The sequence below is a fragment of the Cystoisospora suis genome (genome assembly GCF_002600585.1).
Source record: "Cystoisospora suis strain Wien I chromosome Unknown contig_954, whole genome shotgun sequence".
NCBI lineage: Eukaryota > Apicomplexa > Conoidasida > Eucoccidiorida > Sarcocystidae > Cystoisospora > Cystoisospora suis.
In genome coordinates, this window is record NW_027153755.1 from 44,369 (window position 1) to 72,151 (window position 27,783).

Below are 27,783 nucleotides of genomic sequence, written 5' to 3' on the forward strand. Positions count from 1 at the left end.
CCGAAGCCCGCACACATCATCCTGACGACGCCATGGAATTCTGTCAACTCTCACGAAAATTCATGCGCTAACGCGTGCTCTTTGCAGCCAGAAACGGTAGTCTCACATTCCCGATTTAGAAAAGTTGTCGTCCTTGTTGTGCTTATCGTACACAGGACACAGTGTAACGAACACGAAATTGTATTGGAACACTACGGGGATATGCCTTACAGAACGGCAAAAGACATAAAACCTGGGTCATCTACAACCTAGGTCACTATCACCATCATATTCATATCCAGTCCTCCGTTTGTGATCTGATATACGCTTGCCGCACGTCCATCCTCAAAAAACTGCAAATGACGAAACCGTCACAGATTCCTCAGGACGACATGAGAACAGCGGGGTCGCGAGGAACACATTGTCTAGCAGTCCGTGAAAGCACATTTATACAACATGGCTTTCTGTTCATGCGGGGAATCTAACCACCAGTTTCCTGGAATCGGACGTCCACCACCACGGAGCTCACACTACTACCACTTGCCCCCAAGCCACTGCACCAGCAGAGCTGTCCCCATCTACAGAAAACTGCACGGGGCAGCGTCGTCAGGACACGAACGTCTCTCCGCAGCTGCTGTCGTGGTCATCGAATCCCGGTAAGCAGAACCGTCGGTCCCTCCACACAATGGCCCGATTCACATTGACTCAAAATTACATGGCCAAAGGCAAACGCTGCGCGGCCTCTCCTGACTGACACGCTGGACTTTCTGGAGACAGGCACCATGTACGTATGTTCATCGTCTCTCCCTTTCCACACCTGTATACACAGACATTTACTGGTGGATACAGACACCGAGCAGCAGCAGCTGCTGCAGCAACAGAAGCAGCTGCGCTACTACAGTCCTGCAAGACTGATCACGGCTGAAACCCGCCGTCAGCACGAGGACGACTGATAAAAAGCCGTGGCCGCGTCCATTAAGACTCCGGCCATGACAGTTCATCCCTGTTTAGATAGGTGGATCCGGTAGCCCTTTCTTGAAGCCCGTCGACGCACGCAAAAAGCTGCTGTCGAGTTCGACCCCTTCCCTCTGTATTTGAACGCAACAGATGCACACGTGGCAGATGCACACGTGGAACTGAGAGGAAAAGCTGGTCGGTAGGTCGGGAAAAGTACCATGGGTTTTTCAATAGTACGGCGGACCTTCTGTGAAGCGCACGCCGTTTTCACATTCCATACCGTGCATGTATTTTATGTACGTGTACAGGTCGCCCCCCATGCTAGTGGGTAGAAATCACCTCTCATGTCAATGGTTCTTTGCTTCACTGCCTATATCTTACAGTAACGGACTTACGAGACGGAAACAAGCATTATGAAGAACGGCTCAGAGAACCCTAGCACGCATGTACTGACTAGGCAACGCCGACTGACATCTACTTGTTTTTTCAACTCACCTCAGCATAGCACCGGCTGGGCTACACACACAAAATTTTGTCGCGTTCAATACACGTACTCGGATGAAGCCATGAAGTCAACTGCTCTTTCAGCTTCCGCAGGGACACACGCAAACCAGGGAACCCCCGCTTCGAGCGACTACAGCAAGCATCAAGCATACACATCATGAAGGCAGCCGTGGCACACCTCAGCCATACAACCTTGAAAAAAAGTTTCCCGCACGCTCGGTGTCAACTCGTGAAATGAGATGATGTCTTCAGACAGGGGAACCGGCCAACCAACTTGAAGATGCCCTGCATTGTCCCTGCTTTCCTTCCCGTGGTACGGCAGAGAAGCATTGCGCACGGCAGCGGCCGAAAACCCCGTCAGCACGTTAAAGCCAAAGAAAGCAGCAGCTCCCCGCACACCACCAACGAGGGCAGAGACCAACACGGGGGAAACAACCACGAAGTGAGAAAGACGGTGATGAAAGTCTAACGGCACCATACACGACTGCTAACGATATTTACTATCACCCTCGAAAGCTCAGTCCTCTGCACCAAAGATGGGCTTAGCAACCAATCCCACCTCATAACAGATAAAAACACTGCAACTAGTACGTTCATCTTGTGGGACAAGACTCCCCTGAAACAGTACGTGAGCTTATGTTTATCGGTTCTCCTCCCACATGTTTGAACTATTATTGTCTTTCCTCATCACATGAATCGACAGTCACTTGTGTTTTGCCTCCTCCATCCCGCAGCTTTTCTTTCCGGCTGGCATGTAACATACAAGGTTTTGACACATAGGCCGAGCGGGATAGCTGTAGTGCGCGGGCGGTAGCGGCGAACACTAGAGGAGGTGGGTGAGCAGATGCACGGACAACGGCTGGGTTAGCATGAACATCTCAAGCTTTACTCATTGACGGCCCTTGTTTACAAGTCCAGTGATCAATGCAGACTGAGGGACTGAAACCCAGAGACGAGCGACACAGCCTAGAACCGCGGACGGCATCATTACCACCGTGGCACTAAGACACGGATGTTGAAACACGGACACCAATCTCCACACCCCTGCCACTCCTTTTTCGAGCCGCTCCCACGATATAACTAAAAAAAAATTGGACTGCAGAACCGCACTGACGTGCTACACCTAAGAAAACAAGTCTCGGCGCAGTTACTGGATGCCGTACGGCTCCTACCATTATCGGCGTGTTGGTGGAACGCTGCGTGACGGCACGCACTGATCTACCGTACCCGGACTCAAGCTTTACTCAGGAGCTCCACAGCCCTATGATAGCACTTGGGGTCGTCATTCTGCCTCCACAGAGAACGACAAAACCAACGAGCTCTTGAAATCTAGCATTACATAAGGGCCCAAGAAAACGGTGCACCTCTCATCGAAAAAATCACGATATCCCGACCCGCCTTCCCCCTCTCACCTCTTGTTCTACAAATACAAGAACCCGCCTACACACTTACGTGTTGCTGCCACATCGGCCAACTCCTCACGAGCTGATGAAGCGCTAAAGTCTCGCAGGATGTCATGTCCTGCTCCGCGCTCCCGACCACTACACCCACCAGGGCAGGAGAACAAGCAAAACCAAACTTTCCACGGAGACGCGACTCGCCGGCAACTCTGCGCCTCACACACTACGCTCAATTGTCTCTCAGACTACTTTGGTCCCCGGACTCGGTATCGAAGTTTCCTTCAGAACGATATGTGCACACCGACCCGAACGAGTGTTACGTGAGACCGGACGCACGGCTCTGTCTACTCTTCATCTGCAAACGAGCCGTCTTCCTCCATTCCTCCGCCAGTCGCAGTCCCCACTAGCGAGGAGTGGCCCAGCCCGTGAGCTGCCGGGGTGCACAGCTGCTTCAGGTCTCCAAAGGCCACCTCCGCATGCAAACGGAGACACAAACATTTCCACTGTAGCATGCAGCTTCTATGGTCACGGGACTGCTCATGACTCCTCAACACTTCGGCGATTCCCTTCCAGCGTCGGAAGCCTGTGGTGACTACACTTTTGGATAGCTGCGAAAAAAGCTTACAGCAGAAACAGTACACCGCGTCTCTTCTCCGGGAATACACCAACCAGCTCCGCCACAACCTCTCTCCCGAACTGAGGGTTCTCCAGTAGTGCTGCCGACCAAAGCGCCGTTGTGTACCATCGCGCGGGTACGGGTATTCAACAAGCTGGACAGGACCCCTCTTCACTAGAGCCCAGCGCATCTCCTCGGACATAATCTGCGGCCAGTTCGCAGGGTCTGCCATATCGTACGGCGCCTCCTCAAAAAACAAGTCATGAGAATGGCGCTCCACGGTTTTATGACCGGACGTGTTGCCCCGGTGAACACACGCACACGCTACTGCAGCGGCAGCGAACACTGACGACGGCGCACCAGGCCCGTCCTGAAGTCGAACACCCGAAATCTCCTCCGGGGCGGGAGAAACAGATGATAACGGAGACGCATCGCTAGTTGCAGTGGTTGGTGTCCCGCTGGCTGTTCTCTGCAACTCTTTCTGAACCGGGCAGCACGCCATTCGTTCCAGGGGCTCAGCGCACTCTCTCATACGACTGACACAGCTGTTGTCTACTGGGTCGCCCGCCATGCACAAGGGTCGACCATGATGAAGGCGAGGCGGAGACTGAGGAGGACGGGACCCCTTCGCCGTGATCGGCAACAAACAACACGTACTGCCATCTGTTCGGGAATCGTATACCGCTCGGCACGGAAGACGGTGTGCGTCGCCCCCGTCATCAGCGCTCCAGCCTGCTCGGCAAGAAACGGATTCATCCTCTTGTCCAGTCCCAGCCCCTGTTGTGGCGTCACCCCACCCGACCACTTCGCACCCCTTCACGTCAGACGACAAAGCCAGCTCCATACTGCTTCCGCCGTTGCTGACATCGGTTGTGCTCCTACTGCCGTCGGTCATATACGAGCTCATTCTGTTCCAAAGCGTTGCCATTACCATGTCCGATAGTGATTCGGAAGAAGAGCAACGGCTCGCCTCTGTGTCTCTCATCCAACCATGTCCACTCTGAGAATCGTCATCCCCCTCGTCTTCCCGACTGCTTGCACACGAGCTGCGCGTACTTTCATTGCTAGCCTCACACAAAACAGGAGAGTCTGGGTGCTGTCTGAGGCTATCAGGACAATCTAACCCTCTGCATATCTCCGTCTTCGGCTTCTTCCCGACGCCGGTGCAGCCGTTGCCGCCACCGCAAGTGTGAAAGAAACCCTTCCGGGCGCAGACGGTGTCGGCCAAGTCCCCGAAGATCTGAGACTGACAACACGAGCAGTTCGGCGCGGCAGCACCTGTCGAAGCCGCGGTCGAAAGAGACTGTGTCCGTGCTTCGTACCGTGCCGACTCGTCCCGAATAGCGCGATTCAGATCTTGCCAGTCCTCATAGATCGCGTCCGAAGTGATTGTATTGGAAAGAAACGAGAAAAGAGATGCAGGCTCCACACGATTCTTCGCCAGCAGCTCGCGTTTGCGTTTTCTCTTCTGCGCACCTGAAAGCTGCTTTCTCCGGACGGCACCAGCATTAGTACCTTGGACAGGCGGAGAGGTGGTGCACTGAGTAGCATGTGAGACAGGGGACGAGTCAGGAGAAACAGCACCGGTCGACGGCAGAGAAGTCGTCCGGCTCCCGACGTACGTCGCAAAACCTGCGGAGACCATCGACCCCACTAGGTTTTCCATAGTGAGCGACGCCAAAGAAACAGGGGACCCTTTCCTCAAAAGGCAGTGGAAGAGTTCTCCCCCGTGAAAATCACAGGTTTAAGCTCTCACCAAACCACCACGCGGACACCTGCTTCGTTCCGGACTGTCGTTGCACACTGGCGTACACACAGAACCTGTAGAGAGACGCGTGGAAGGCCCTGCCCCCCCTCTAAGGAATGAACCCTCTTTCTTCTGATACAAAGGCCACGCAGCCCACTGACGTCCCCTGCAAACTGAGACGACCGTGCGAAGGCAGCGCCTCACTCCAGTGCTGGACACGGAACTACAAGACTTTCAGTCGGCCTCTCAAAGACACAGCAACCATGGGTCTCCAAAGAGAGACGCGCCACGTGCGGTCAAGGTGAGACGCGGGCCCGTCTGCACTGGCGTACACAGGAATGTGTGCCAAAACCAAACAACACCAGACGACGCGCGATCAAAAAAAAAGAATTACGAGAAGGACAGAATCCAAGAGTCTCTCCGCCTCCTGGGAACGGCGACAGGGATCAACCCACAAGCGGAGAGACGCCGGCACGCGACTGAGGCGAACGATACCCGAGCCGACTCTACCGCGCGGCCTACGCCTAGTACGGTCAAAGAGACGCGACACCGGGGACGACACGCCCGTTAAAGGGCACAACACGGGTTGCCTGTGGATAACAGCAGCACCCTTGAGTAATGGTGCTTCGCCCAACAACTAGTCCGCGTCGCTCCTTGTGTCAGCGGTGGTCCAGCTGCGTGCGCCGGAGTAGGCCCGCGGCTCCCTCTCGGCCCGGCGATCCGTCGGGAAGAAGCGCGTGACGACAAGACAGATAAGTAGAACGCTGCGGCGGTCAGCAAAGCATTCGAGCTGCTTGCTGTTGTGAAACATGCGCTACCACCTTACACTGCGCGACGGCCTTAGCTGGCAATTGCCGCGCTAGACAGCAGATTCGCCAGGCGGGTAAGACACGATGGGCACTCCGGGTGTGTGGGGATTCAACTTCGGCGGATTCGCTTGGGAATAGAGCAGATGTGCTAGTGCCTAGGCTTCAGACACAGCACATCAGACGCTTCACAAGTCGCCACCTGAAGAAAAGAGATTACACGAGAGGAGCTTGGCCGGCCGGCCGCGGACATGCGAGGACACTCAGCCGTCGCCGCAGCTTGTCACGCTGCAGCCGAGAGGGGGGCGCTGCGGGCGCTGCCCACGGAAATAAGGGAAGTATTCGCCGTGGTGATGGAGTGCGGTCCTCGAAACTGATAACGCTTTAAACCACTGAAATACGGACAGAATGAAGTCACCCGAAGATGTGTTCACGGGAAGGACACCCGGGCAGACGCTGCACGCTGCCCGTGCTGATGCCCAGGCGGCTCCCCGGCCTCCAGGATGCCGCACGGCCGTATTGTGGTTCGACCTCCTTTCCGACAGGTCGCGTGGACCGAACACAATTTTCAAGCGAAGGCAAGGCACACGAAATCTCGGCAGCCGGCAATATGCTCCGCTTAGCCGACGTTTAGTCGGGGGGGAGAGGTGGACGGTGGGCAGCGATGCACAAAGCAGTGTCGCCCCGGGATGGTTGGCTTTGGAGCGGCAGCACGGACAGGAGAATCCGCCAGACGTATTGAGGTGTAAGACTGAGCGAAACGACTTAGAACCGGCAGACAGAAAGTGCAGCTGCGAGGTGCAACGGACTAGCATGGCCTTCAGAGTGAGCGGGCCGTGCGTTGCGCCCGAAGGAATGCTGTTCGCTGGTACCGCTGCAGCTGGTGCCCTCAGGGAAAACAGCCATACACAACAGGATCGAAAGGTTACGCATCAGTAGCGGCCAGAGAAATTTGAAACCCTCTAAAAAAAGCAGAGCCAGTCCCACTACAGAAGTGAAAGAGCCCAGGAGCTTGCGATTGGACCGCGGATCTACGAGAGAAAAAGCTCGCAGAAACGCTTCTCTGGTCCGTTACAACCCCGCGACACAGCGGGCGAGACCCGGTACGGCTGGCAGGGACGACCTTCCCGGTGCCCCAAGACATCTCGCCATCACCAGCCGTAGGTGGGCCGCGCGCACGCTATCCTCTGTTCAGCATGCCTACAGGCATTCCTGGTTGTTTCTCATCGATTGCTGTTGGTGGATGCGGCGTTCACGCGCTGGAAAGGAATTGTACGAAGCCCTTGACTGAAGGCTGTCCGTGCTGCCTGTTTTTTAGAAAGAATGGAACCACTCTCCGACTGCACAGCTGCACCATGCCGAGACAGCAAACCGAGTTGCCTTAGGCAGCAGCAGATAGTACCTTCTCTTTTGCTGAGTATGGCCGCACATTAGGGCTCACGGCCCAGCGTCGAATTCGGGGTGCCGCCCATATAACCAGCCAACAGGCGAGCCGGAACTCCCACGTAGCCTGTTCCTTCAGCAACGCTATAAACTACCCATCTTTCCTACCAATCAGCTGGAGCCGATGTTTCTTGTTTGAGATTGGGCTTCCAAAGCCAGGGTTTGTCCAGCACAGTCTGTCAGCTTCAATCAAGATCCGGCCGGTGTATCAGGCCGGACTACAGGTGTGTCCTTTTCTTCTACTGTGTAAAAAAAAACTCGGCAGTCACCTTGCCAGCTGTGTGGAGTGGAGCCGGAGCCCCCCATACTGGGCTTGTAACGTGGCTGTATTGACCGAAAACTTTGCTTGCAGGCTCGAAACGACACGACCTCGCTCCGCTCGGTCTGAAGTGTGTCCTTACTTCGCCGCCTACAGTGGCACGCTGTTCTGACTCTCGGGCGCAACTATCACGCTATAAAAGAAAATCGCGTCCCTACTTCGTGGCAGGAGGCCGCAGACAGTTGACATACAGAGTTGCATGGCTGTAGTGGTGAGTGGAGTCGACTATTCCCAACAAGCTCTCCGTCTTCTCCCACAAGTAACGACGAGTGTTCTTGCCACCCCGTAGAACCCGTCTGCGTATAAACTCGGCGGGCATCTTGAAACGGACGGAGCAAAACAGCACCAAACACATTTGTTTCCGTTCTAATCTCTCGACAAAGAACAGAGCCTTCGAAGGAGGGGCGCCCTCGCGCGTCCGCAGGTGTGGCCCTCGCTTCTGTGGAGGGTGCCCTGGGGCATGTGCCTTCACTAAAGGAAGAGAACGTGAACATACCAAAAGGCCGATCTCCCCCGTTCACTGAAGAACAGGGCCTGCGGTGGAGGCTAAACTGGTGTGGGGGACGAAGCTTACGATCAGCCCTGTCGGCTATGCTGCAGTCCGCGGGCGGCACTGGTAAATCAGGTACCTGGTACACTCCTATTAAAGACATGGCAGCAAAGGCTCAACGTCCACGAGGACTGTCGGATACCGGCGTCCTGCGATGCTTTAATTTTGTGGCTCTTGTGAAATTCCGTTCCCGGCAATATTTGCGCCGTCTGGGAGAACAGTATCACTGCAGACGGTATCCCAGGGAGGAAAGGCGCTTGGTTTTGCTACAGCGGTAGTTCGTTCGGAGTCGTGACAAGTTCTTGACTGGCATAGTGGCCTCCACGCTAGGACCAAGGGATCTCGTCCTTCACAACAGTTGACTGTTGGTGGCCGACATCCGGCCTTCCACTAAATTCGCTTCAGCCAGCGGCAGTCTTGGCAGATGCAGATATGAACCCCGGCAAGCCCCAAACCTCCGCCGACTCGCCTCGGGGTCGGAGCAGCGGCCGAGCTCGGGGGACACTGCGTTGCGAGCCAGGCTCCGAAAATACGTTAGCACGTCGGACAGGGTTGCGGAAGCAGCAGAAGCCATGGCCTCCAGAGGACGTGCGAAGAAGGCCATCCGAGATGAACTTGAATACCAAAGCAAAGAGCGCCAGAAGGCGCAAAGGGCGGCCCAGGCCCGAGCGTCCAAAGAAGCCAAGGCCGCGGCAAAGGTCGCCTGATCTGACCACCCTGACCAACCCGCAAGCTGGCTAGGTGCACGTGTACGCTGTCTCTCTAAGCTTCTAGTGATTGTCCAAGTGCCAGCCTCAACGTGCCCGGTCTCGATGCCACCTGCACCTTCAGGGTATCTGTCCGAGAGGCTCCGGAGGAACTCACATAGGGGCTGCCACCCTATCACTCTCGCCCCCCCACGAGGTGATTTGCCGGTTGTTTTCACGGCATTTCGACCAACCAAGCCAGGGGTGGCTGATCCAGCATGCGGGTAGCCCCAGAGGCTACAAGCCAGGCCGCTCCTGTGTTTTTCTCCTGCCATAGCCGAGCCAAGTGTGTCGAGTCTCTTTTCAGCTTGAGTTCTCAGTGACTCTTACAATGAGAATGCACTCAGGACGCGGTGCTGCTATGTGTCGTGGGTGCGCCAGGATATGACCGACCGACAAAAAAAGATTCAAGAACAGCTGGAGCAGGATGAGTGCCAGATTCGATCAGAAATGGACGAAGTCAGAGCAATGAAGACGGACCGCGATCGGCGGTTCGAAGTTGAGCGCCTAGCCGCCGCCGAACGCAGGGCGTGGGAAGCCTTTTCTACTTGCGCGTTTTACCCAGACGCGGACCACGAGAACAGCCTGACGAGCTTTCTAACACACTGGAGTGCCCATACGGAAAGACGCGTGGCGGAACTGTTTCAGGCCTGCGGATTCGCAGGCAAGGAACCGAAGATAACTGCACGCGGGGGTATACTGGGACTGGTGCTTCGCGAATTCATTGCGGGAGGTCACTTGGAGACTGTCGCGGAATACCTCGGTCTTATCCACACACAGATCACAAATCAGGTCACCACGCCCTCGTGGCGGCGGTATCGACGCCGCAACAGTGAGCTTGCACCCTAGTTGGGCCGAGGCGTCTTTTGAGCTGCACTTTCAGTCCGCGGCCAAAGCTGCTTTGCGAGCGGCTCGCGTACCCCGTGTGCGATAGCACTTAGCTAGCATACGCTAGCTTGGTACCTGCCATTTCTTCCTTCTCTTCTATCTTCCAGAGAGGACGGCGGAGCTCATTGCTATACAGTGGTACGAAGCAAGGCGGCTCAACGATACACGGAAGAGGACACTTTGTCAAGAGTGAGTGTCTTTTCCGAGGCAGCCGCTCTTGCATGTAGAGAAGAAAAAATACCGTACAGAAATGTTTCGTTACAAAGGAGTTCTAACCTCAGCAGCTACTGGAGTACGGCACAGTGACAGGCCGGGACGCTGCTTCATAAGCAATACCTGCAGACGCGAGGGGCACCCTTTAGTCTTTGTTGGATAAGCTGTGTCAAATCGCTCACGAGAGCTTATGTCGAGTGCAAAGTGATGTCCAGCCCGCTCAAAGAACTGGCCGAGTACTGAGTTAAGTACAGGCACCCCAGTCCGCACGCGTCACCTTTCTAACAACCGGTTCGTAGCCACTTTCTCTGCCCACCTTACTCCTTGGACTTGAGTTTGATGGGTCGAATAACGAGCACGATAGCTCTCAAATGCTCCATCGAGGGACATCCATCCATTGTGAACTGCAGGTACTCGGCGCGAATTTTGAGGCTTTGTATCGAGAAGATGGATCAGTGCCTGGCGCGTTTCTTGTGAGTCAGACTCTTTCGGATAAGAACTGCTGTAGGAACCGGAAAAGAAACCGACGTGCTCGGTGAGGCCCAGCCGCGCGGAGTGGCCGAGAATGCTTGTTTGTGCCACACCGTCTGAGAAGAAGCACTGGGGAGCTCACCGTTGAGCTTTTGCCGCAGGATCGAGAGCAGCACTGGGGGTGCGGCGCGCGTCTTTGTAGCCGCCAGCGGTTAATTCTAGGAAGGAGATCCCACACGCTCCGGCGGGTTTTGTTCAGCCCAGAGACTGCTCCACACCTGATCCTAGGCATACTCGATTGTTTGCCCCATGCCAGCAATCTGAAATCTGTCTATGCCTGTAATTCTTTGAGGGGTAAACCGTAAGGATTTGGTTCCGGCGTGAGGCCTAAGGCGCGGCCGTCTTCGCGAGCGCCTACGCATTCCCCGACGTGATAGATAGAATTCTCAAGCGACAAGAGGCCAGCGGGTGCTGCTATTCTCCGAGGTGGCTGGCCAGAGCAACGAGTATAATCGGTCCCAACCGGGTGCCGCATAACCGGGTTCCAACAGCGACATGCAAAAAGGCCCCCATATTCTGGCTGCCTCTGAAAACAGGTTTTATATCGAGAAAATACCAGGAGCTGAGAAGTCGGAGGTGCATGCTGCGTGGCAGTCGCGGCACAGTTCGATCAGAGTGGGCATCTGGGGTAACCCCAGCGTAAAAGGCTTCCGGTGAGAAACACTGATGCCCATACGACCAGCTGGGGCCCCCAGCCGGTGCGCCGGTTTGCAATAAAGGTCGGCCCCGAAGGTAGGCGCTTCCCGCAATCCAGTACAGGTATCCAGCGACCCCGCATTCCTGTAGGGCAAGCGCCCAGAGGGGGGATTCGAGGTAGCTTTTGTGAAATGGGAGCTGTCGGATCCTCTGTTGGCGCTCAGCGAACCATAGAGCTGTCGCAACTGTCTGGTGCCTCTTCCTGAGTGGTTGGCCTGTCGCATGCGACTGCCTCCACCGTGTACAGGCCTAGGCTCCTAGATTTCTCGTCTATTGGAGTCACCGTCGATCTGTCGAAAAACATTGGACTTGGGTTTATAGGAGAGTACGTGGGTAAGTGTCAGGAGCCCCGAAGAAAGTGCCAGCCAGATTCCTTAGCCAAAGCTGAGCTTTTAAGCGCGGCTTCTAAGCTTCCGGCCTCTTTCTCAGCGAGAACCCGAGTGATTTGTAGTCAAGCTACCATCCAGCTTGATTTGAAGAGACACAGCTTTGGAGGGGGCTGACGAACCAAGCAGCGCGGCTTAGCGTGTCCTGGCGCCTTCACTCCTAACTGAGAACTAGGCTTGACAGACAACAGACATTATACTTACGCCGTCAAACGAGCTTCTCCTGGTCCCAGACGTCCCAGAAATTCCGCACCTGACAGGACTTCAACGCGACGTGCCTGGTCAAGCGCCCCCACCTGTGTGTCCGTTCAGGTGTACGCGCGATTTACACGGGCTTCGACTGGGTGGCGCCGTTTGACTCCGCAGGGCAGGACTATATTGCTCTCGGTGGTGTCTTGTCTATTGATATAATCTCCGTCCCAATGAAACCTGTCTTCCTGAACCAGTGGCGGATGCGAATCGTGCCTCCGGAAGGCACCAGTGCGTTACGGAAGCTGCCGTCCATGTTTGCGGGTACGGTTAGATGGAAGAACGCAGCGGAGCTCTTCAGAATGTTCTAAACATATCGGCGCGTGAAACACGCGCCATGGGCTCTAGTACCGTCTCACTGTAGGCCCCGTGCGCGACAATATTCACGGCAACGCGTCTGGGACCGCGAGAACTGAACGGTGTTGTCGCCGCCAGAGAGATCAGACGTCCCGAGTGCTCGTACGTCGCAGCCCAAAGCCTAGTCGTATCCGACCACTGTACTGTGCTAATCTCAGAAGAGTCGCTGAACGCTGAAGCAGCCCCATGCAGAATTGAGTACTCCGTCGGCCCCAATGTCATCTTTGACAAGTCAATTCAGTTGGTACGCCTCCACAGATACAATATGAAGGAAGGCACAGCGCGTTGCGGCAGCCGAGGATCCGAGCCCGAGCGTTTCCAGTGAACGAACTCGGAGATAGAACAAAGATGTCGTGCAGCTGATTGTGCCTGCTCGCAACACTCTGACTGGGACATGAAGTAGCGTTTGTTGGAGCACTTCCAAAAAGAGACAGGTAGGCGGCGTGCGTGGACCTACGAGCTCTTCACTCCACCCGCTCAAGACAGAAGCTAGAAAGGCATGTAAGGTCTCGAGGAGACCCTGCTGGTCGTAGTTTTTCAAGGACAACACCGCATGAGCCCACAAGCTGCCTTAAGCTGCTACTACACCTTCCTTGATAGCCGGCGCCTCACGGTAGAGCTCAGTGAAACAACCTCCAAAGAGGTCCACAAAAAAGCGTAGCTCCATTCACGTTCGCGCTTTGCAGGTGGCGTGGTGGGACCCTACGAAGGAACTATGGAGGACGGACCTCATTTCCGACGTACAGATGGATCCAGAATCCCGCTCGATCTCCTTCTGCACACCCAACCTTACGCGCTTCACTCTCCTTCAGCCCAGGGCTCTCGATTTCCCTTACAGGTGCGTACTCACTTTTCCTGAGCCTCTCGAACTGTGCTGGCCGCCTGGCTGTCCATAACAAATGACATCTCGACGGTTAAAGCAACGTTGAGACATGTGACGTAGACGCTATTACGCTTTCGGCACCAAGCGGCTCTCACAGCGTTCTGGAGATCGTCGTAAAGCTGCACCCCAGCACGAGTGGTTTCACTCGTCTCGGACGTGTCATAGCGGTGTAGATCCTACACCCGGCATTACACATCACCGCTCGCGCACCGTTCCACGTGTCTACCCAGGGCTGGACTCGTCACGGGAAAAAAAATTAGGGGCGGGTGCAGCTGGAGTGAAAGAAGTAGGCCGTCACGAGAATCTCTCGTCCGTGGGGCCCACCTGAGTAGAACACGGCCATCTAGTAGCCCCTGGGGGTCAGCGTGCCAGCCGGGGCGTCGGCCTATAAGAACCTGCGTGGAAAGTGCAGGGGGGTGAAGTCTCCAACAAACGCCGTCTGTGCGGGAGAACTGGGAAGCCTTGTGCTTGCGGATGAGCAGGTACTGGCACTTCCAGCCTCTGCCTCACAGCTCGGTGGAACTCGAGCTCCGCACGAACCGGCTGACCCTGAGACTACAATTTTCGAAAGTGAGTAGCAGCGTCCGGCTTCACACTTGCGGCCTGAACACTGATATCTGGTTATCCTACCGAAGTACGCTCAGAGGACAGGAAACACAAGCTGCCAACATGTACCGCCCATTCGGCGAGCCGCAAGTGTGTATTTCTGCTCCAGGATGGTGTTTGCCTCCAAGACTTTCCGCTCAAGGAATTGAGCCATCTTGTGAAGTGCCCAACGACTCCGTCTGCTCTACTGCTGGAACTGAGAAGGTGAGCGTTGCTCGTGCCAGAAAAACCTGTGCCGCGAAGAAGCCGGCCCTGAGGCCCTCCCTTCGTGAAGCAACCAGGAAGCGGGGTGACCGGATCAGAAAGAGGAGAACACCACCCGCCTGGGAGAGTAATATCTACCGAAGGAATGCGGTTAGTCGTTGCCTTCCTTACGCTAGAGAGGACAAGGAAAGCACGCCTGGGATGTGACCAACTGTGGCCGGCCCGTGCATGCAGGGCTGGGCTCAACCTCGCACCCCGCTCAGAAGATGTAGCAAAAGTGGGGTTGACACCTAAGAATGAACAGATCGAGATGCGAGTTTGCGAAGAGCTTGGCCTGGTGGCGTCGCTGTTCGACTTCAGCTCTTGCAGAGCGAGCACGGAGCATACTCCGGGTGAGCGATCTGGTGAATCGACAGCGCCTCCATGATGGGAGTCGTAGGCACTCCCACTCTGTGCTGTCGCCTTCGCATACTACGGCCGCGAAGAGTCCAGCTGTGGGCCCGTGTCTGTTGTCATGGGAGGCACAACTGCCTGTGTGTTCGCAACCCGGGGACGTACCAAACTGTTGTTTTTTTCGTTTTTTGCCGGGAGGGGTATTTCCTGCACGGCAGCAAGTTTTGCCACCCACTCTGATGTGACAATGACATTCTTTACCGACTCTCGACATCGCAGATGAGGTTTTAGTGAAGATTAAAGAAAACAGCCGGTTCGACCGAGCCAACCCAGACGACTTGGAGCTGGAGCCCGAATTTGAAGTCATTGTGTTCTCGGAGACAGGCTGCAAGTAAGGAATGGCATGACGGTCCCCCTACATTAGATTCACCGGCAGCGGCGCCACAAAGCGTGGATCATAATGCGTTTGCGTGTTACACAATCCACACACCGCCAGTGGACGCTTGCCCGCGAGACTGCGGAACCCGTCCTAACATCCGTGAGGTGGTTTCCTCGACCGCTTGCCCTCCCTCCTCGTCACCAAGAAGACAGGCAGTGGCGAGGCCGCCCAAACTAAGCAGTTACAGTACGTCCAAAGAATGCCAGCGTCGTATAAGCTTTCAGCTTGACGGAATGTGGCTGCACTGACGTGTTGTACGCTTGTAGGTTCATCAGGGCCCCCGGTATCGCAAAGAAAATACCCCTATCTGATCGCGACGCACAGCATCGTACCGTGCGTGAATTCGCTCACGCGTCTCTCTCACAATGTCTCAAGAGCCGCACCAGCTCACCGCAAGTGCGGCGACTGCTGGAGGAACCCCCCTGCCGAACACTCTCACACATTGTAATGGAATTTCTCATGGTCAGCAGACTGCTGTCGCTCACGCAAATGGACCTGTAATATGATCTTCACTAAACGCCCCCTTCTGCCGCGCAAGATTTCATTACATTCACGCCCGAAGGTTGAATGCTTCGAGGATTCCAAAGGGGGCCGATAGTTGTGTTAACGAAAGCTCTCTTCGATCGCTTAGTGGTACAGTGATCGGAGAGTGCCTGCGAGATGCAAGACGGATGAACGCGGACAGAAGGGCGAATTTCATGGGCCATACGCGGTTCGGAGACGAAGCTTTACACAGACGCAGAGGTTGGCGGTCGGCTTCTGAGCTTGCGACGATCTACCCGAAGCGCACCCTGGAACGAAGCACGCGCGATCATACGGCGTGATCAGACGAGGCCCAGGTGGCTCTCAACCCTCGCTAAGCAGCGCGGCACAGCGGGCGATCTGGTCGCGCGGGTGCACTCCACAAGCTTGACGGTGCCCGTCTCCACTCCACTTCATTGCTGGTGTCGCCGTCCTTCGGCATGTGCAACCCTCAACGCGACATCCCTGAAGCATGCCTCCCACCAGGGTGAACTAAACTCTGTCCAGATTCTCGTGTGTGGCGTCGAAAATAAAGAAACGAAAGAGCGGACCATCCGATCCAATTGGGTCCAGCCGTGGTCGTCTTCCGCATGAGGAGAGGGGAGGTTCTTTTGGCGAGGTAGCTGCAGAATTTGCTAGGCGTCAAGGTGGCGCAGGGAACCGGTGGAAACACTCGGCCGACGAGTCTCCTTCCTCTCCCCTGGAGGAGGTTCTCACGTGTGCATGTGCATGCACAGACTAACGGAGCGTACGGACGGGACTATTCCACTCCTTTTTACTCCTTACGCGTCGGTAAACGCTAACTACCGGGAACCGAGCTCCTCACTCACTCTTTTCACCAAAATGTGTTTGGAACAGGCCAGGGGTGCCCGAAGTTCGTGATTCTCAGGCCGCCGCGCGAAGCCGCTTCACTTTTTACTCCGAGATTTGCCTCGGGATTTCTGCATGGCAATGTGCGTACGTGGTCGATCTCGAGACGGGTCACCGATGGTGTCACGGGGGTGTAGATATCGTCTGTCTCAAGGAATGGGGCAGGTGACCCTCCTCGTCTCGCCGGTACCCTGAGGTCGCTTCGCCAGGATGCGCGGGGATGCAAGGTCCCTACAGGCTGGTCTGACGCTCCTTCACAACTCCAGGCAATAGGCACCCGCTCTCGTAAAGCCAGGCCACCTGCTCCTCCGTCTTGGGGGCACACCTGGTGCGTCCGTCGGAACTACAGGCACTCGGTCGTTCTTTGCAAAACAACTCTGTAGTCGGTTCGTCATATCTTTTCGCAGAAGACCTCTCCCTCGTGTTACTCGGCGCGATGTCGTCTCCTAATCCTTTTCTGATCAGTCCGGCTGCGGACACGGAAAGCGGCCACCCTACTGTCAATACAAGGTACTCACCGGCCACCCCTGAGGCCTTGGCTTTATACGCGGCCGCTGGTGCAGGGAGCAGGCTTGTTCGGCCAGCACCTCTGGCAGCCTCACCTTTCTCTTCGTCTTTTGGTGTTAAGGATAACATGACATTGGCAGATATTAGGAAGAAAGCCATAGAGGATAAAGAGTTCGGCCGGGAGTCAGCTCACCTCAGGCGATACCGGGTACGCCCATTCTTTTTGTTCGCGAGCAGTTTGTACGCTCGCAGGTGGACAGCCAGTAAGCTCACTTTTGTTGAAGAGGCAAAGTAGCGTGGCTACTCCTTTTCCTTAGCAAAACTGGTCCTTAGGGGGGATGCAAGTTGCAGACCCCAGCTCGCGACTTCCGAATAAGCTTTATCCGAGTGGAAGAAGTTACAGTGGTGCAGAAGGGGGAGAAGCCGTTCATCTCAGAAAGCGAGTAGTGGCCTCTTTGTACCAGCACCTACTCGTAAGAGCTAAGGTTTTAGAGATGCATCAGTTGAACATTTGAGATGCATTCTCGAGGTCCCATATGGTAGTTGTCCTGAAAAATCCACTTCATGTCTGAATTCCAGATGCCCCCGCATGCACAGTACGCATCCGTCTTTGAGGTCTATGGCCTCCAGAAACATCAATGCAACCGCTACGGTACGCCGTGCGTAGAAAGATGCGTGTGTGGTCTCCGGGCGCCAGGGGCGTAGCGCGTCCACCTAAGCAGGGTTTTCTGTGGGCCCTCGGTTCCGACGTTCCAGGAGATTCACGTGTGCAGCCGCAAAAATAACTCGCGGGGTTTCACACCGGCTACCGGCGGCTCGTCTTTTAGAGTGCATACGACATCATAGGTAGGCGGGTAGTTGCGCTTATGCTAGAATACCATATGTGATTTTCGTGTCCGCACACAACCACGCTGAACGGCTGGCGGCTTCGTATAGTCCCCCAGGCAGTCCCTGGTCCAGTAGAGTTCCTCTTCGTTGTAAGAAATGGCGTCTGCTTCCTACACTGCGCCGTGCTCTTTCTCACCCTCAGTTATCTGTTGCCACCCTCGGGCCTACTGTGATTCTGTGCACACTCCAACATGATCGCGGTGGTGTAGGCGTAAAGAAATGTGCCGGCGTTGACTCCGTGCGTGCACATCAGTCGTATCTGTTTACTGGTAATCCTACGACTGCAGCGGTCCAGCCCGTTCCCCTTTTCCGGTGGAGTGAAGCCTGGTTCTCTCTGGATTCTGTTGTTTGCAGCATTTGAACTACTCTTCTGAAGATAGCGCGTTGCAGTTCTCCGAACGAAAGCTCTCTACACATTACTGCTCTGTATGTGGAGCCCACGCTCTTGTAACGGAAGTCGATTTTTTGAGCCTTCCTCGTCGGGGCTCAGATGATGCCGTGGTGCTGCAGGTAGGACGCTCGTGACTTACCGACAATAGTTGAAATCTCACTCCCCTGTCTTCCGCCCGCGATTAAACACTTCTTGACGTCTTCGGCGGACCAAGGTCGCGTTTTAGACGTCAAGACGGACCTACCTAACTGTCGGCAGCCACCCTGCTTGGTTCTTGATGGTTTTTTTACAATCCTTCGCCGGCGGGACGTTTTTCTATCTTCGCGACTGTGCACACAGGGTTTCAATGCAACACATAGAAGCAAGCCCGACTATATTGCTTCTGTAACGGGTCTCAAGACCCGTTCGCATTCTGATCGGTAGCTATGCCGTTACAATAAGCTGAAGACGTTGTATGATCTAGCTTCGGGGGTAGCGCTGCTGCGATCGAAATGAGAAACGAGCTCCGTGCCTCCGTAATGTCTTTGTACTTGGAGAGGGAGCACCGTGGATACGTAGGCTAAAGGGGAGCCGCAACGTCGTGTAGTTCCCCTTCCTCGGGCTCCGAAGTGGTATTTGCACTTCAGATGCGGAACTGTCACGGCACTTGGTTTTCTCAACAGAAAGTGACTTGTCTTGCTGAGGGGAATCAAGGGCCAGTTCTGTCACGGATCCCGAGGGTCTTTTGTAAGACTTTTTCATCAGTAGACTGCTTCCTACAAGAAAGCGTAGATTGTCATTACAGTTTGCGGTCAGAGCCCGCGCGTGTCCCGCTGGCGGTTTTCTTTTCGTTGGACCACGCCTGATTCCTTCGCTGCTTCTTTTCGAGGGCGAGACAGTCTCGCATACAAGCCGTGTTCCATTTCGGTCTCTCGACCAGTCTTATTCTCGTGTGAGCATGTGCAGGTACTTGAGTCATTCAACAAGCTTTACACGGTGCCCGCCGATCGTGTCCTTCTTAGGCGACACGCCGGCCTTGAGGTGCAGTACCGGTGAGCGTCTCTTCGGCGTTCTTCCGCTTTCGCAGTACCTGCTACACGGTTGCCATTAGTACTGGCAAGTGTCGAGCATTTTCGTGTGGCAATAGTGCCGGCTTTACTGAGTATCGTCACACGGAAAAAGTGCTCGCGCGAAGAATACTGTGGGACTCAGGGGAATGTGACCACGAACTGTAACTGGTCGTTTTTTCGCGTCTGGTCCCCTCGAATGTGTGTGAGAGCCGGTGTGCTCGGGGCCACACACACGCATACATACACACATTTATGAACGGGAAGAAGATGGTGCTCAATATTCTGGGCTCTTTTTGCCGTGCTCGGTCTTCTCTCTATCTTTTTTCTTCCACCCGTGTGACGTGCGAAGCCTAAGGGGAAGACCGAGAAAAGACGCCCACACAAAAGTGCTTCAAAGTTTGTTCGGAACGAATGCCAGTCGCACTAGAGGGCTGTTTTCACTGTCGGTTTGTTTGGTCGGGGGGTGGATGTCGTCTGAATCGTCTGCTCCGTGGCGTGATCCTCACTTGTGTCCCAACTGCGTTCATGTAGGCTGAGGTGTCGGGATTGCAGCTTCACGCTAGGATACCGCCCTGTGCCATTCAACGAGCCAACTCGCATGGTCTACTTCTTTCCGGATGCTCTCGTTCCAGAGCAGAGCCGTGCAGCTGCCCTGCAGCGACCACAGAGGACGCGGGAGGTCATCGTCCCAAAGTCTTGATGTGTTCCTTTGACGTGTCGAAATACCTGTCGGCCTCGACATGCTCCGGTACCTGTTTGTCGTTTGTTCTGAGAGAAGTACAATTTCGGACGGCGTTGTGGGCGTCTTTGTTGGCTTTGCACTCTGGGAAGACTTGAGTGCCGCGCCTTCGGCTGCACCTTGCGACCTCGTATTCCCCTTTTTCTTTTCAACGGCGTTGCCTTCGTCTGACAAGATGCGGTTTTGCTCGGGGCCCAAGCATGGGATGCTCACCCGAGATCCTGGCGACATACATGCAAGCGTCGTGTGCACGTGTCAAAGTCTAGAATATGCGTGGTTGAGAGGCGGTTGTCCCGTTTTCTATCTTCGCGATCTCAATACTCCCCAAAGACAAGAGCCCCCCGCCCATCCGGAGTCAAATGCTCAACCTCCTTTGGCCCGAGCTCCCCGTGTTTGGGTTGCCACATTATCAGCGGTTTCATTTTGGGTGGTGTGCCATCTCCAGCGTTTGTGAGTACTATAGTTCCGTGACAGGCCAGACTCTGATCTCTACAAGCGAGGACCCAGCTTTCGCTCGGCGACTCTCGTAGTGTACCACATTGTCCATCAGGCTTTTCGGTGAAGTGCTGGGGAAGCCACAAACGATCATCTCGTTTCACTTACGGCCGCGCTTGTCGCGTCTCTTGGCTTGAATTGCTACACCGGACACAAGGTGCTGGAACGCTATGGAGAAACGCTGTGTGTCACTGCAGTACGTCTAGAGAGTTAACGCTGTCAGATCCATCACGCTCCCGATATGTTTTCCGTCGCTCGACTGTTTTGGTCGTTCGTGGTGCAGCTCCTCCGAGGTTCTGCAGGTGGAACGGCTCTTCTGTTGAGTGCGCCAGCAAGCCTTTCGCTTAGGGTGTAACAAAACACGAACTCGAGACAGCCGTGCTCTCATCAAACGGGAAAAAGCCAGACAGCCTTGGCCAGTTTTCCACACTGCCAGCGCAGTTTCCCGAATCTGGATCTACTGCTGCCTGCTGAGTTGTGTGCATACGGATTCTTCTGCCTCACGTTCAAAATTCTATCCGTGCACGACGGCGACGGGCAGGTTCCGAGGAACGAACTCAGCCGGGAGCATAGGCATTACTCTCTGTCAAAAGGTAGGTACGAATGCTCTTGACGCCACAGCGGCTCTCTCGCTGCCGTTCTGTGACCGGGTTTCCTCGCCCCGATGCAGGGTCTGTCTGCGGGGGTTTCTTAGTGTTACAATGGTTTTAAAATTATGTCAAGGTGTTTCCCAATACATTAGGGCGCTGGTCAGCGCGCGGTACCTCTCACCTGACCCGGTGGACTCAATACACTGTACACATCCAGTTGGTCTGGCCAGGGACAGGTTGTCGGTTCTGGAAGACTGAGCACCCCTTGTACAAAACAGTTGTCCGGCATCGGCATTCATGGCCTTGCTTGGCTCGGCACAGACAGTGCAGCTCCTGGTGTGGGAGTGCCCTGACCTGTGGGTAGTTGGGAGCGCAAGCTGCTTGGCAACTGGACGCGACTGCTGTAGCACTTGCTCCACACAGGCCTCATTATGGACAGCTTTTCCTAGATGTTTCTCTGGTTGGGCGGGCGTGCGGACGCCCACCTGGCAAGGGAGCGACCAGGGATGGACGCGGTGGAGCGTGCACCAAGTACCGTCTGTCGGCTCCGCTCTGCTTGCTCCATTGACGGCGCAGCTCGTACGTAAGCCCAAGAGCTACGCTCTTTCACGAGCAAAGCATACCAGAACATCTGTCAACAAGCGGGCCGTAAAAGCACATTTTACAGCCGGCGTCCCGCTTCACACAACCTGGTGCCGCCCAGGCTCGCACACAGCGCGGGACGTGATAAGAAATTCTGAGGAAACTTGTTCGAAATGGATGGCGCTGGCTTGCGAGCTGGATTTGGTATTTGTCTAACTAGTCGTTCAGAGTGTGCTACGTGCCGCGTTTGTTTTGCATTTGCGTTAAGCGTATCGCTAACACTGCGAACGGGACCGCTTGACAGCTGGACCGCCATTCGGGTTCCCTTGCAGTCACCGACACCCTATAACGCTCATCTTCGGAGGAACCCGAGAGCACCGAGGTGCTTTCGCCAAGGTGCGGAAGCGCCTGGCCGGACACAAAAACGCGCGCCGCGACGCGCCGTGTGCGGGGCTTCCTACAATGCTAGCGGAGACCAGGTTGGAAGCAGCAGACCACGGTGAGGTCGGTGACATGGCTCATCCATCGTAGTGAGCCAAGCAAAATTTTAGCGTCAGTGATGTGAGCCGTCTAGTTACCTCCTGGGGGGCGGTGGAAATTGCGAATGTCGACGGGCCGAAGCTGTAGAGACTAGAAAACCTTCTCTCTCAAAGTTGGGTCTTCAGTCGGTTTTGCCACGTATGCGGTCTTTGCCAACACGGCCGGACACGTTGGCGTGCTGAAGGTGGCAATTGCGAAGTTTATGTGCGACCTTGCCACCAGGCAGCTGGTTCGTAAAGGCGGATAAAACGATGTTCCCTCCACGTTCATATGCCTGAAACGCTGCGGGTCTGCCCGTCGTTCTTGTATGCTTTTGTGTGTGGGCATTCAGCTTATGCTGGCCTCGGACCCTGGCGCTGGTTAATCGTAGTAGTAGGGATCTTGTTGCTGGTGTATGCCACTTTGGTCATCCTTTTCGTTGCCTTTCACCCATTGTTAATTCTGCTTTTCGACGCCGGCAGCTTCTGGCTGGACATGACACTTCTGTGTCGGTTTACGCGGCTTTCCTCGGACGAAGGAGTCCTTCCTGCTACACAGGTGTCAGACCAGACCAAAAATGGAGGGTTTTACAGCTATCGCAGAGGTTCTGATGGCACCAGGCCTTGTCCTGGCAGTAGTGATGTTAATATTGTGTCAGCCGCTAGCATTTCTACTTCGCCTCCTGTGGGCGGCGTCAGCAGCGCTGTTATTGAGGGAGTGTGATTTCCTAACAAAAATTCTTCCCGAGAATAAGGCTTACTGGCGGGGCCGAGTTGCGTGGGTCACAGGTACGTGCTATACAATGTCAGCTTGAAGTATTTGACCTATGACGGGTCGCGCCAACCGTATAGCCAGAACTGGGCTTGGTAGTTTGAGAGACTACGGTGTGCAGGTGCTGGGGAGTGCGAAGCCATCTCTTTTCTCTGAACCAAAGAAGATACACGCGCACTTGCAATGCAGACGCAGGATTACTCGTGTGCCTGCCTCAATGCGAAAGGTGATTCTAGTTCCACGTCTGCAACTCACTGCGTTCAGTGCGGCGTCACGCAGTAACACCGTTGCATATGGTTTTTAACGCAGGCGCCTCAAGCGGGATTGGGCTGAGCCTTTGCCGTATGTTGGCCGCGCGACGGTGTATGGTGATTTTGTCAAGCCGGCGGGAAGAGGATTTGATCAAGGCACGAGATGATGCAATAGCATACAGTCGGAGCGTGGGCGTTAAACGTTCGCCAGATGATTTTCTCATTCTTCCATTTGACATGAAGACTCCCAGGAGTTTCAGCGAAGTCGTTGATAATGGGCGCGAATGGAAGGGAAAAATTGATTTTTTATTCAGCAATGCAGGTGAGTCAAGCGAACTGTGTGCCCTGCTGGATTGTGTCTGCAAACCTGTCGGTCTCTAGACTGGCCGTTGCAGTTTTGTCGCCCCGGGTTCCTGCTGCTCGTGAGTCCTCGCTGGCAGGCACTTCTCGATAGTACAGTGTAGGCGTCGGTATCAACCTGCGTGCTCACGGGGCCAGTGTGCTAAAGTCGTAGACTCTCTAGAGATGGAGGTGTGTGCTGGGCGGTGACGGTCACGCGCAACAGCTGCGTGACCGCGGTGCCACAGGTCTCTGGTGAGATGGCATGTTCACAGGATTTATGTGGGTGTACAGGCGTGGCTTGTCGGGGAGTCATGCTCCCCTCGTCCGTTGACACCGAGATTATAGAGGTGAATCTGACGTCTCAGATGGCTTTTGTCAAGCTCGTTGTTGCGAGGATGATCCAGCAGCAAGCAGGCCACGTAATATTCACCAACTCGATGAGTGCGCGCATCACACTGGGAGGCAGGACGGCGTACAGCGCGGCGAAGGGAGCACTTCTCAATTTTGCCTACGGACTTACTCGTAAGTATTCGCAGAAGGCTTCTCTTTTAGCAGCATATCGCAAAGCTCTGCGCGGACTTCGATGGAATTGCGAGAGGTACAAAGTTCGCAGCGACAGCGTTACGAAGCACAAGCGGGAGAAAAAAAGGATGAGCTGCCGTGCTCAGAACCCTCAACTGTCCGCGGACCGTCAAACGGGCAGCTTTGTCGACCGGGGGCCTTAGGTTGTCGATTTCAAACACGTAGGCGGGGTGGGGGCACGTTGCCACGGACAGTAGCGATGGAGCGATGGCAGCAAAGGATACTGCTGTTTTGTTACCACGCAGGCGAGCTGCGTGCGATGGGAAGTCCTGTGCAAGTCACGAGCGTCTTGCCAGGATATATACGAACGGACCTCTGCGACAGGGAACTCTATGCTGATGGGAGTGTCATCCCAAAAGGCTCTCACGTGGCGGAAGATATCCGGCAAGGTGAGTTCAGCAGGGGTGGGGGGGGTAGTGGACGCAGTGTTTGGCTGGAACCGGTTTGTGCGTAAGGCACTACGCATCTGCTTGTGCGCGGAGCAGTGCAGCTAGGCCGCAGACCACCGCTATTACAATCGGCCTCGCGGGGAGGTGTCAGACTAAATACCTGTTCAAAGTGGCAGTACTGCCTACTGCCTGCCATGGGCGACAGCGCACTGCTTCCGCTGCGTTTTTTAGGCTTGTCCTCGGACCGGACAGCGGAGTTGATGCTACGCGGGAGCTCCCGAGGGCTCTCGGAGATTTGGATTGGCAAGAATCCGGACCTCTTCTACATGTACTCGGCGTACTACTACCCCGGCGTAACAAACTTATTAGTGAACTACGGAGCGGCCTCATACGCACGCAGCATCGAACAGGAGATCCGCGAGCGCCGCAATGCGGCGCGGCGGGCGGCGGCTGCAGGGGCTGCTGACAAGAGTCCAGCAGTTGATCGACTGGGTTCATTCAAGAAACGCAAAGCCGAGCGTTCTGCAGCAGCCGAAGAAGACGTTGCTGCGGCCAAAGAAGCGCCGGAGAAAGCGACAGTTGAGCCAGCGGCTGCGGACAAGCCTCCAGCACTTCCCAGTGCGCAGGACGCAGTGGACACTGTCGCAGGCGTGATTTCCGACGCGGTCACACAGCTCACCAAACTAGCCTCATTCGGATCTGACTCCACGAAGGATGAGGAAGATAGTCTGAGGAAGGAAAGACGAAACCATGACGATCAGCCTGTGAAGGGTTCTGTTACTGAGGGCACCCGCACTACCAGGACGGTGCCGCCACCGCAGCCGGTCCCCCCTGTCCATGACGGTAGACGCGCGGAGCTCTAGAGAAGAGGAGAAAGATTCAGCGAGGCGCGCGTCCGTATTCCAGATTTTGCCAGTATCCCCAGTGAGGAGCTGCTTCATCACAGTGTCTTTCACTTGTACTGACAAATTCTGGAACTGTCCCAGCGGGCAGACAGTCAACGGTTTCTTCAGAGATTTTGTTGGCATGTTGAAGTGTGTTGACGGCAGGCGGCTGAGGTTACAGGTGTCGGGAGTGGTCTGCGTACTTCGTTGAATATGCCGCATTGCTAGGCTGTATGTCACGTATTACAGTTCTAGTTGGGCACTACCATGGGCCCGTTGCTGTGATGTGAGGACTGCATGTTGTCAAAAAGAGATGTAACTGCTTTTGATCGTGAAGAAACGCGCAAGCGTAAAAGTGTCTTTGCAGTCTCCTTCCTAAGCTAGTCCAACCACGGCGCATCGCCGCATCCGGCAATTCGGTCATCCCCCGGCCCTCCGAGGTGCGGCTCGCTTTCACGGAGTGGATGATAAACAGCCGGGCACGGATGCCGTTTGTCCGGAGTGAGCCGAGGCTCGAAACTTAGTCCAGAAGTACTCTTCGTTCATACCGGCGCTTGTCGCGATGAACAGAGGGAGGCGCGACGGAATCATTCCCGGCACCTTCTTGTGACTCGGGAGCGTAATGTTGGACAGAGGTGTATTCGCTCACTTCCATAGACAAAGCAGCCGGTGGTGGTTTGTACTCGGAATCATCGCAAAAAACATCTCTGGCTTCTCTGCCTGTACTGCTCACTTCTTCGTGGAGCACGCCCTCAGTACGTCACAGTTACAGGACTTGTCGATGTCACTCCAAGGGCGGTCTCGTGGTGACGCGACCAGCAACTGGGTGAAGTCGAGGCCCTCCGGTCCCTGTTCTCACTCGCTGCAGGTAACTGTCCCACATTACCCCCGCTTAGCCATGCCTTCCCTGGCCCCAGCTGTGAATCCGTGCGAGGCCAATTAGCTGATAGGGGCCCAGTTTTTCGCACGGCTGCGCACCACGCGAGTGTCTCCCTGCACCATCGACGCTGGACAGGCAAGGGAAAGCACGGGAGGTCCCCGCAGCCTGGCGGGAGCAGAAATAGACTGCGCCTAGGCAACCGTTTGATGTTTCCCTTTGCTTACAGGAAGTGTTCCTGCGCTGGCACCGGAAATCAGACAGGTTCACAGCACGCTTCCGTGACGGAGGCGTTTTTTCGGTTCTGTTTCGACCGAACCGGCAGGCCCGCTTACCGCCACAAAGACGTTCACAGACGAACAACGAAAGCAGAGTTAGCTTCCCTGATGGTCTTCTTCCTACGGACACGCACGGAAGATAGCGCCGGGTCCGACAAAGCCACAACAAGCCGAAGGCTAAAGCGTCTCGAGAGTGTTGTAGCGGTACACCGTTGGTGGCCGTTCCACACGGTGGCGCCTTGTGGATAGTAGGTGGCCGCTCCTGCTATTTTCACGAAGTGCCACAACAGGCTACACGAACTTAGAGGCGGCGTCATGCCTCGCCCTCCAACTGCGCGGCTGTGCTCCAGAAGTCCATGGTTTTCTTCGCTACCCACTCACGCCCGGCCAAAGCAGGTAAGAATACCAGACAACGGCCAGATGCGCTAGACTCCTCCCACATGGACAACTATAGATTGCGAACCACGACAGACTCCCAATGTTTGCCTGACAGCCTGCTAAAAGAAGATACCTGCGTGAAAGGCCCCGTCAGCGCAAATGCAAATTTTCAGCCGTTTTTCCGGCATCACAGGGACCGTGTGAGCTCCCGTGCCCCACTACCATCCATGTCCAAAACCTAGCCGCACAGTCACTCGCTGGTACTGACTCGAGCTGCACTCGGTAACATTCCAGAGCGACACGTGAAAGAAAAGCAGAAACAGTGACGGTTCCCCGGCCTGCTGAGCACAGGCGGACCGTACGCGTATGTCAATTCACTTCCGCGGGAGATGGAAAAGCTTGATTTCCTCATTTCTCCTAGAGACATGAAGAGAAGAAAAAGAATACATAATACGAAAACGGGCAGGACTGACAGCGGGCCCAGCCGACTGGCTTCCACGGTGGCGTCAGTTTTAGGTGCTGTTTGGTGACTTCAGTTGCTCAACTAGGATCTGCAGGGAGAAAGAGAAAACACAAAGCCTTGGTCTTTTATAAGAAAGAGCACAGAGCAGTATATTTCGCATGCGCCTGCCAGTGTGGCTCTCAAGCGGTATCAGCAACATATTGGGATGTCCGGTGCACCAGCGCACAGCTTGCCTGGGCCCTCCTCAGGAAAGAAGCACCGCGTCAAGCGTAGCTAGCGCACGAGAACACAACTTCAACCCTACATCGACAATCGGCACCTCACTGCGATAATGTCAATGGTATACAGCCAAGGAAGAGCTTTCACGGAGACGTGAAAAAACTCTTCGCTACTGGTCCTGCGGTCCCAAAGTGAAGGCAGCTCTCGGGCTGGAAGCTGGATCCAATGTAGAGGGAAGAGGCACGAAAGGGCCCGCAACGTTGAGCACTGCGCCGCTACCTACGT

The 27,783-nt window shown here is 55.2% G+C and overlaps 3 protein-coding genes across 3 annotated transcripts; 2 read left to right on the forward strand and 1 right to left on the reverse strand.

Moving 5' to 3' along the window:
- Positions 1–98: 98 nt before the first annotated feature.
- CSUI_002267 (zinc finger mym-type protein 5-like) lies at positions 99–7,053 on the reverse strand (the record flags this gene model as incomplete). Its single annotated transcript, XM_068062469.1, has 2 exons — positions 3,466–7,053; positions 99–2,727 (listed from the first exon to the last, which is right to left on the reverse strand). A coding segment is annotated over exon 1 (1,656 nt), but the record flags the coding sequence as incomplete, so codon positions are not given.
- An 8,435-nt stretch (positions 7,054–15,488) lies between these two features.
- Positions 15,489–20,966, forward strand: CSUI_002268 (uncharacterized protein). The gene is made up of 4 exons (XM_068062470.1): positions 15,489–17,019; positions 18,054–18,209; positions 19,036–19,121; positions 19,671–20,966. The coding sequence occupies exons 1-4, from the start codon at positions 16,741–16,743 to the stop codon at positions 19,837–19,839; spliced, it is 690 nt and encodes a 229-aa protein (XP_067925557.1). The 5' UTR covers positions 15,489–16,740; the 3' UTR covers positions 19,840–20,966.
- Positions 20,967–21,813: 847 nt separating this feature from the next.
- On the forward strand, positions 21,814–25,595 carry CSUI_002269 (short chain dehydrogenase reductase family protein). Its single transcript, XM_068062471.1, has 5 exons — positions 21,814–22,044; positions 22,417–23,408; positions 23,701–23,950; positions 24,256–24,399; positions 24,631–25,595. The coding sequence occupies exons 2-5, from the start codon at positions 23,361–23,363 to the stop codon at positions 25,260–25,262; spliced, it is 1,074 nt and encodes a 357-aa protein (XP_067925558.1). The 5' UTR covers positions 21,814–22,044; positions 22,417–23,360; the 3' UTR covers positions 25,263–25,595.
- The last annotated feature ends 2,188 nt before the right edge of the window (positions 25,596–27,783 follow it).

Excerpts from the sequence above, each read along its gene's own strand:
- CSUI_002268 (XM_068062470.1), top strand. The coding sequence starts at position 16,741 with ATGTCGTCTCCTAATCCTTTTCTGATCAGTCCGGCTGCGGACACGGAA. Across the intron at positions 18,210-19,035 it reads ATGATGCCGTGGTGCTGCAG|GTACTTGAGTCATTCAACAA; the intron begins GTAGGACGCTCG and ends GAGCATGTGCAG. Across the intron at positions 19,122-19,670 it reads GGCCTTGAGGTGCAGTACCG|GCTGAGGTGTCGGGATTGCA; the intron begins GTGAGCGTCTCT and ends GCGTTCATGTAG.
- CSUI_002269 (XM_068062471.1), top strand. The coding sequence starts at position 23,361 with ATGGGCGCGAATGGAAGGGAAAAATTGATTTTTTATTCAGCAATGCAG. Across the intron at positions 23,951-24,255 it reads TTTTGCCTACGGACTTACTC|GCGAGCTGCGTGCGATGGGA; the intron begins GTAAGTATTCGC and ends GTTACCACGCAG. Across the intron at positions 24,400-24,630 it reads GGCGGAAGATATCCGGCAAG|GCTTGTCCTCGGACCGGACA; the intron begins GTGAGTTCAGCA and ends TGCGTTTTTTAG.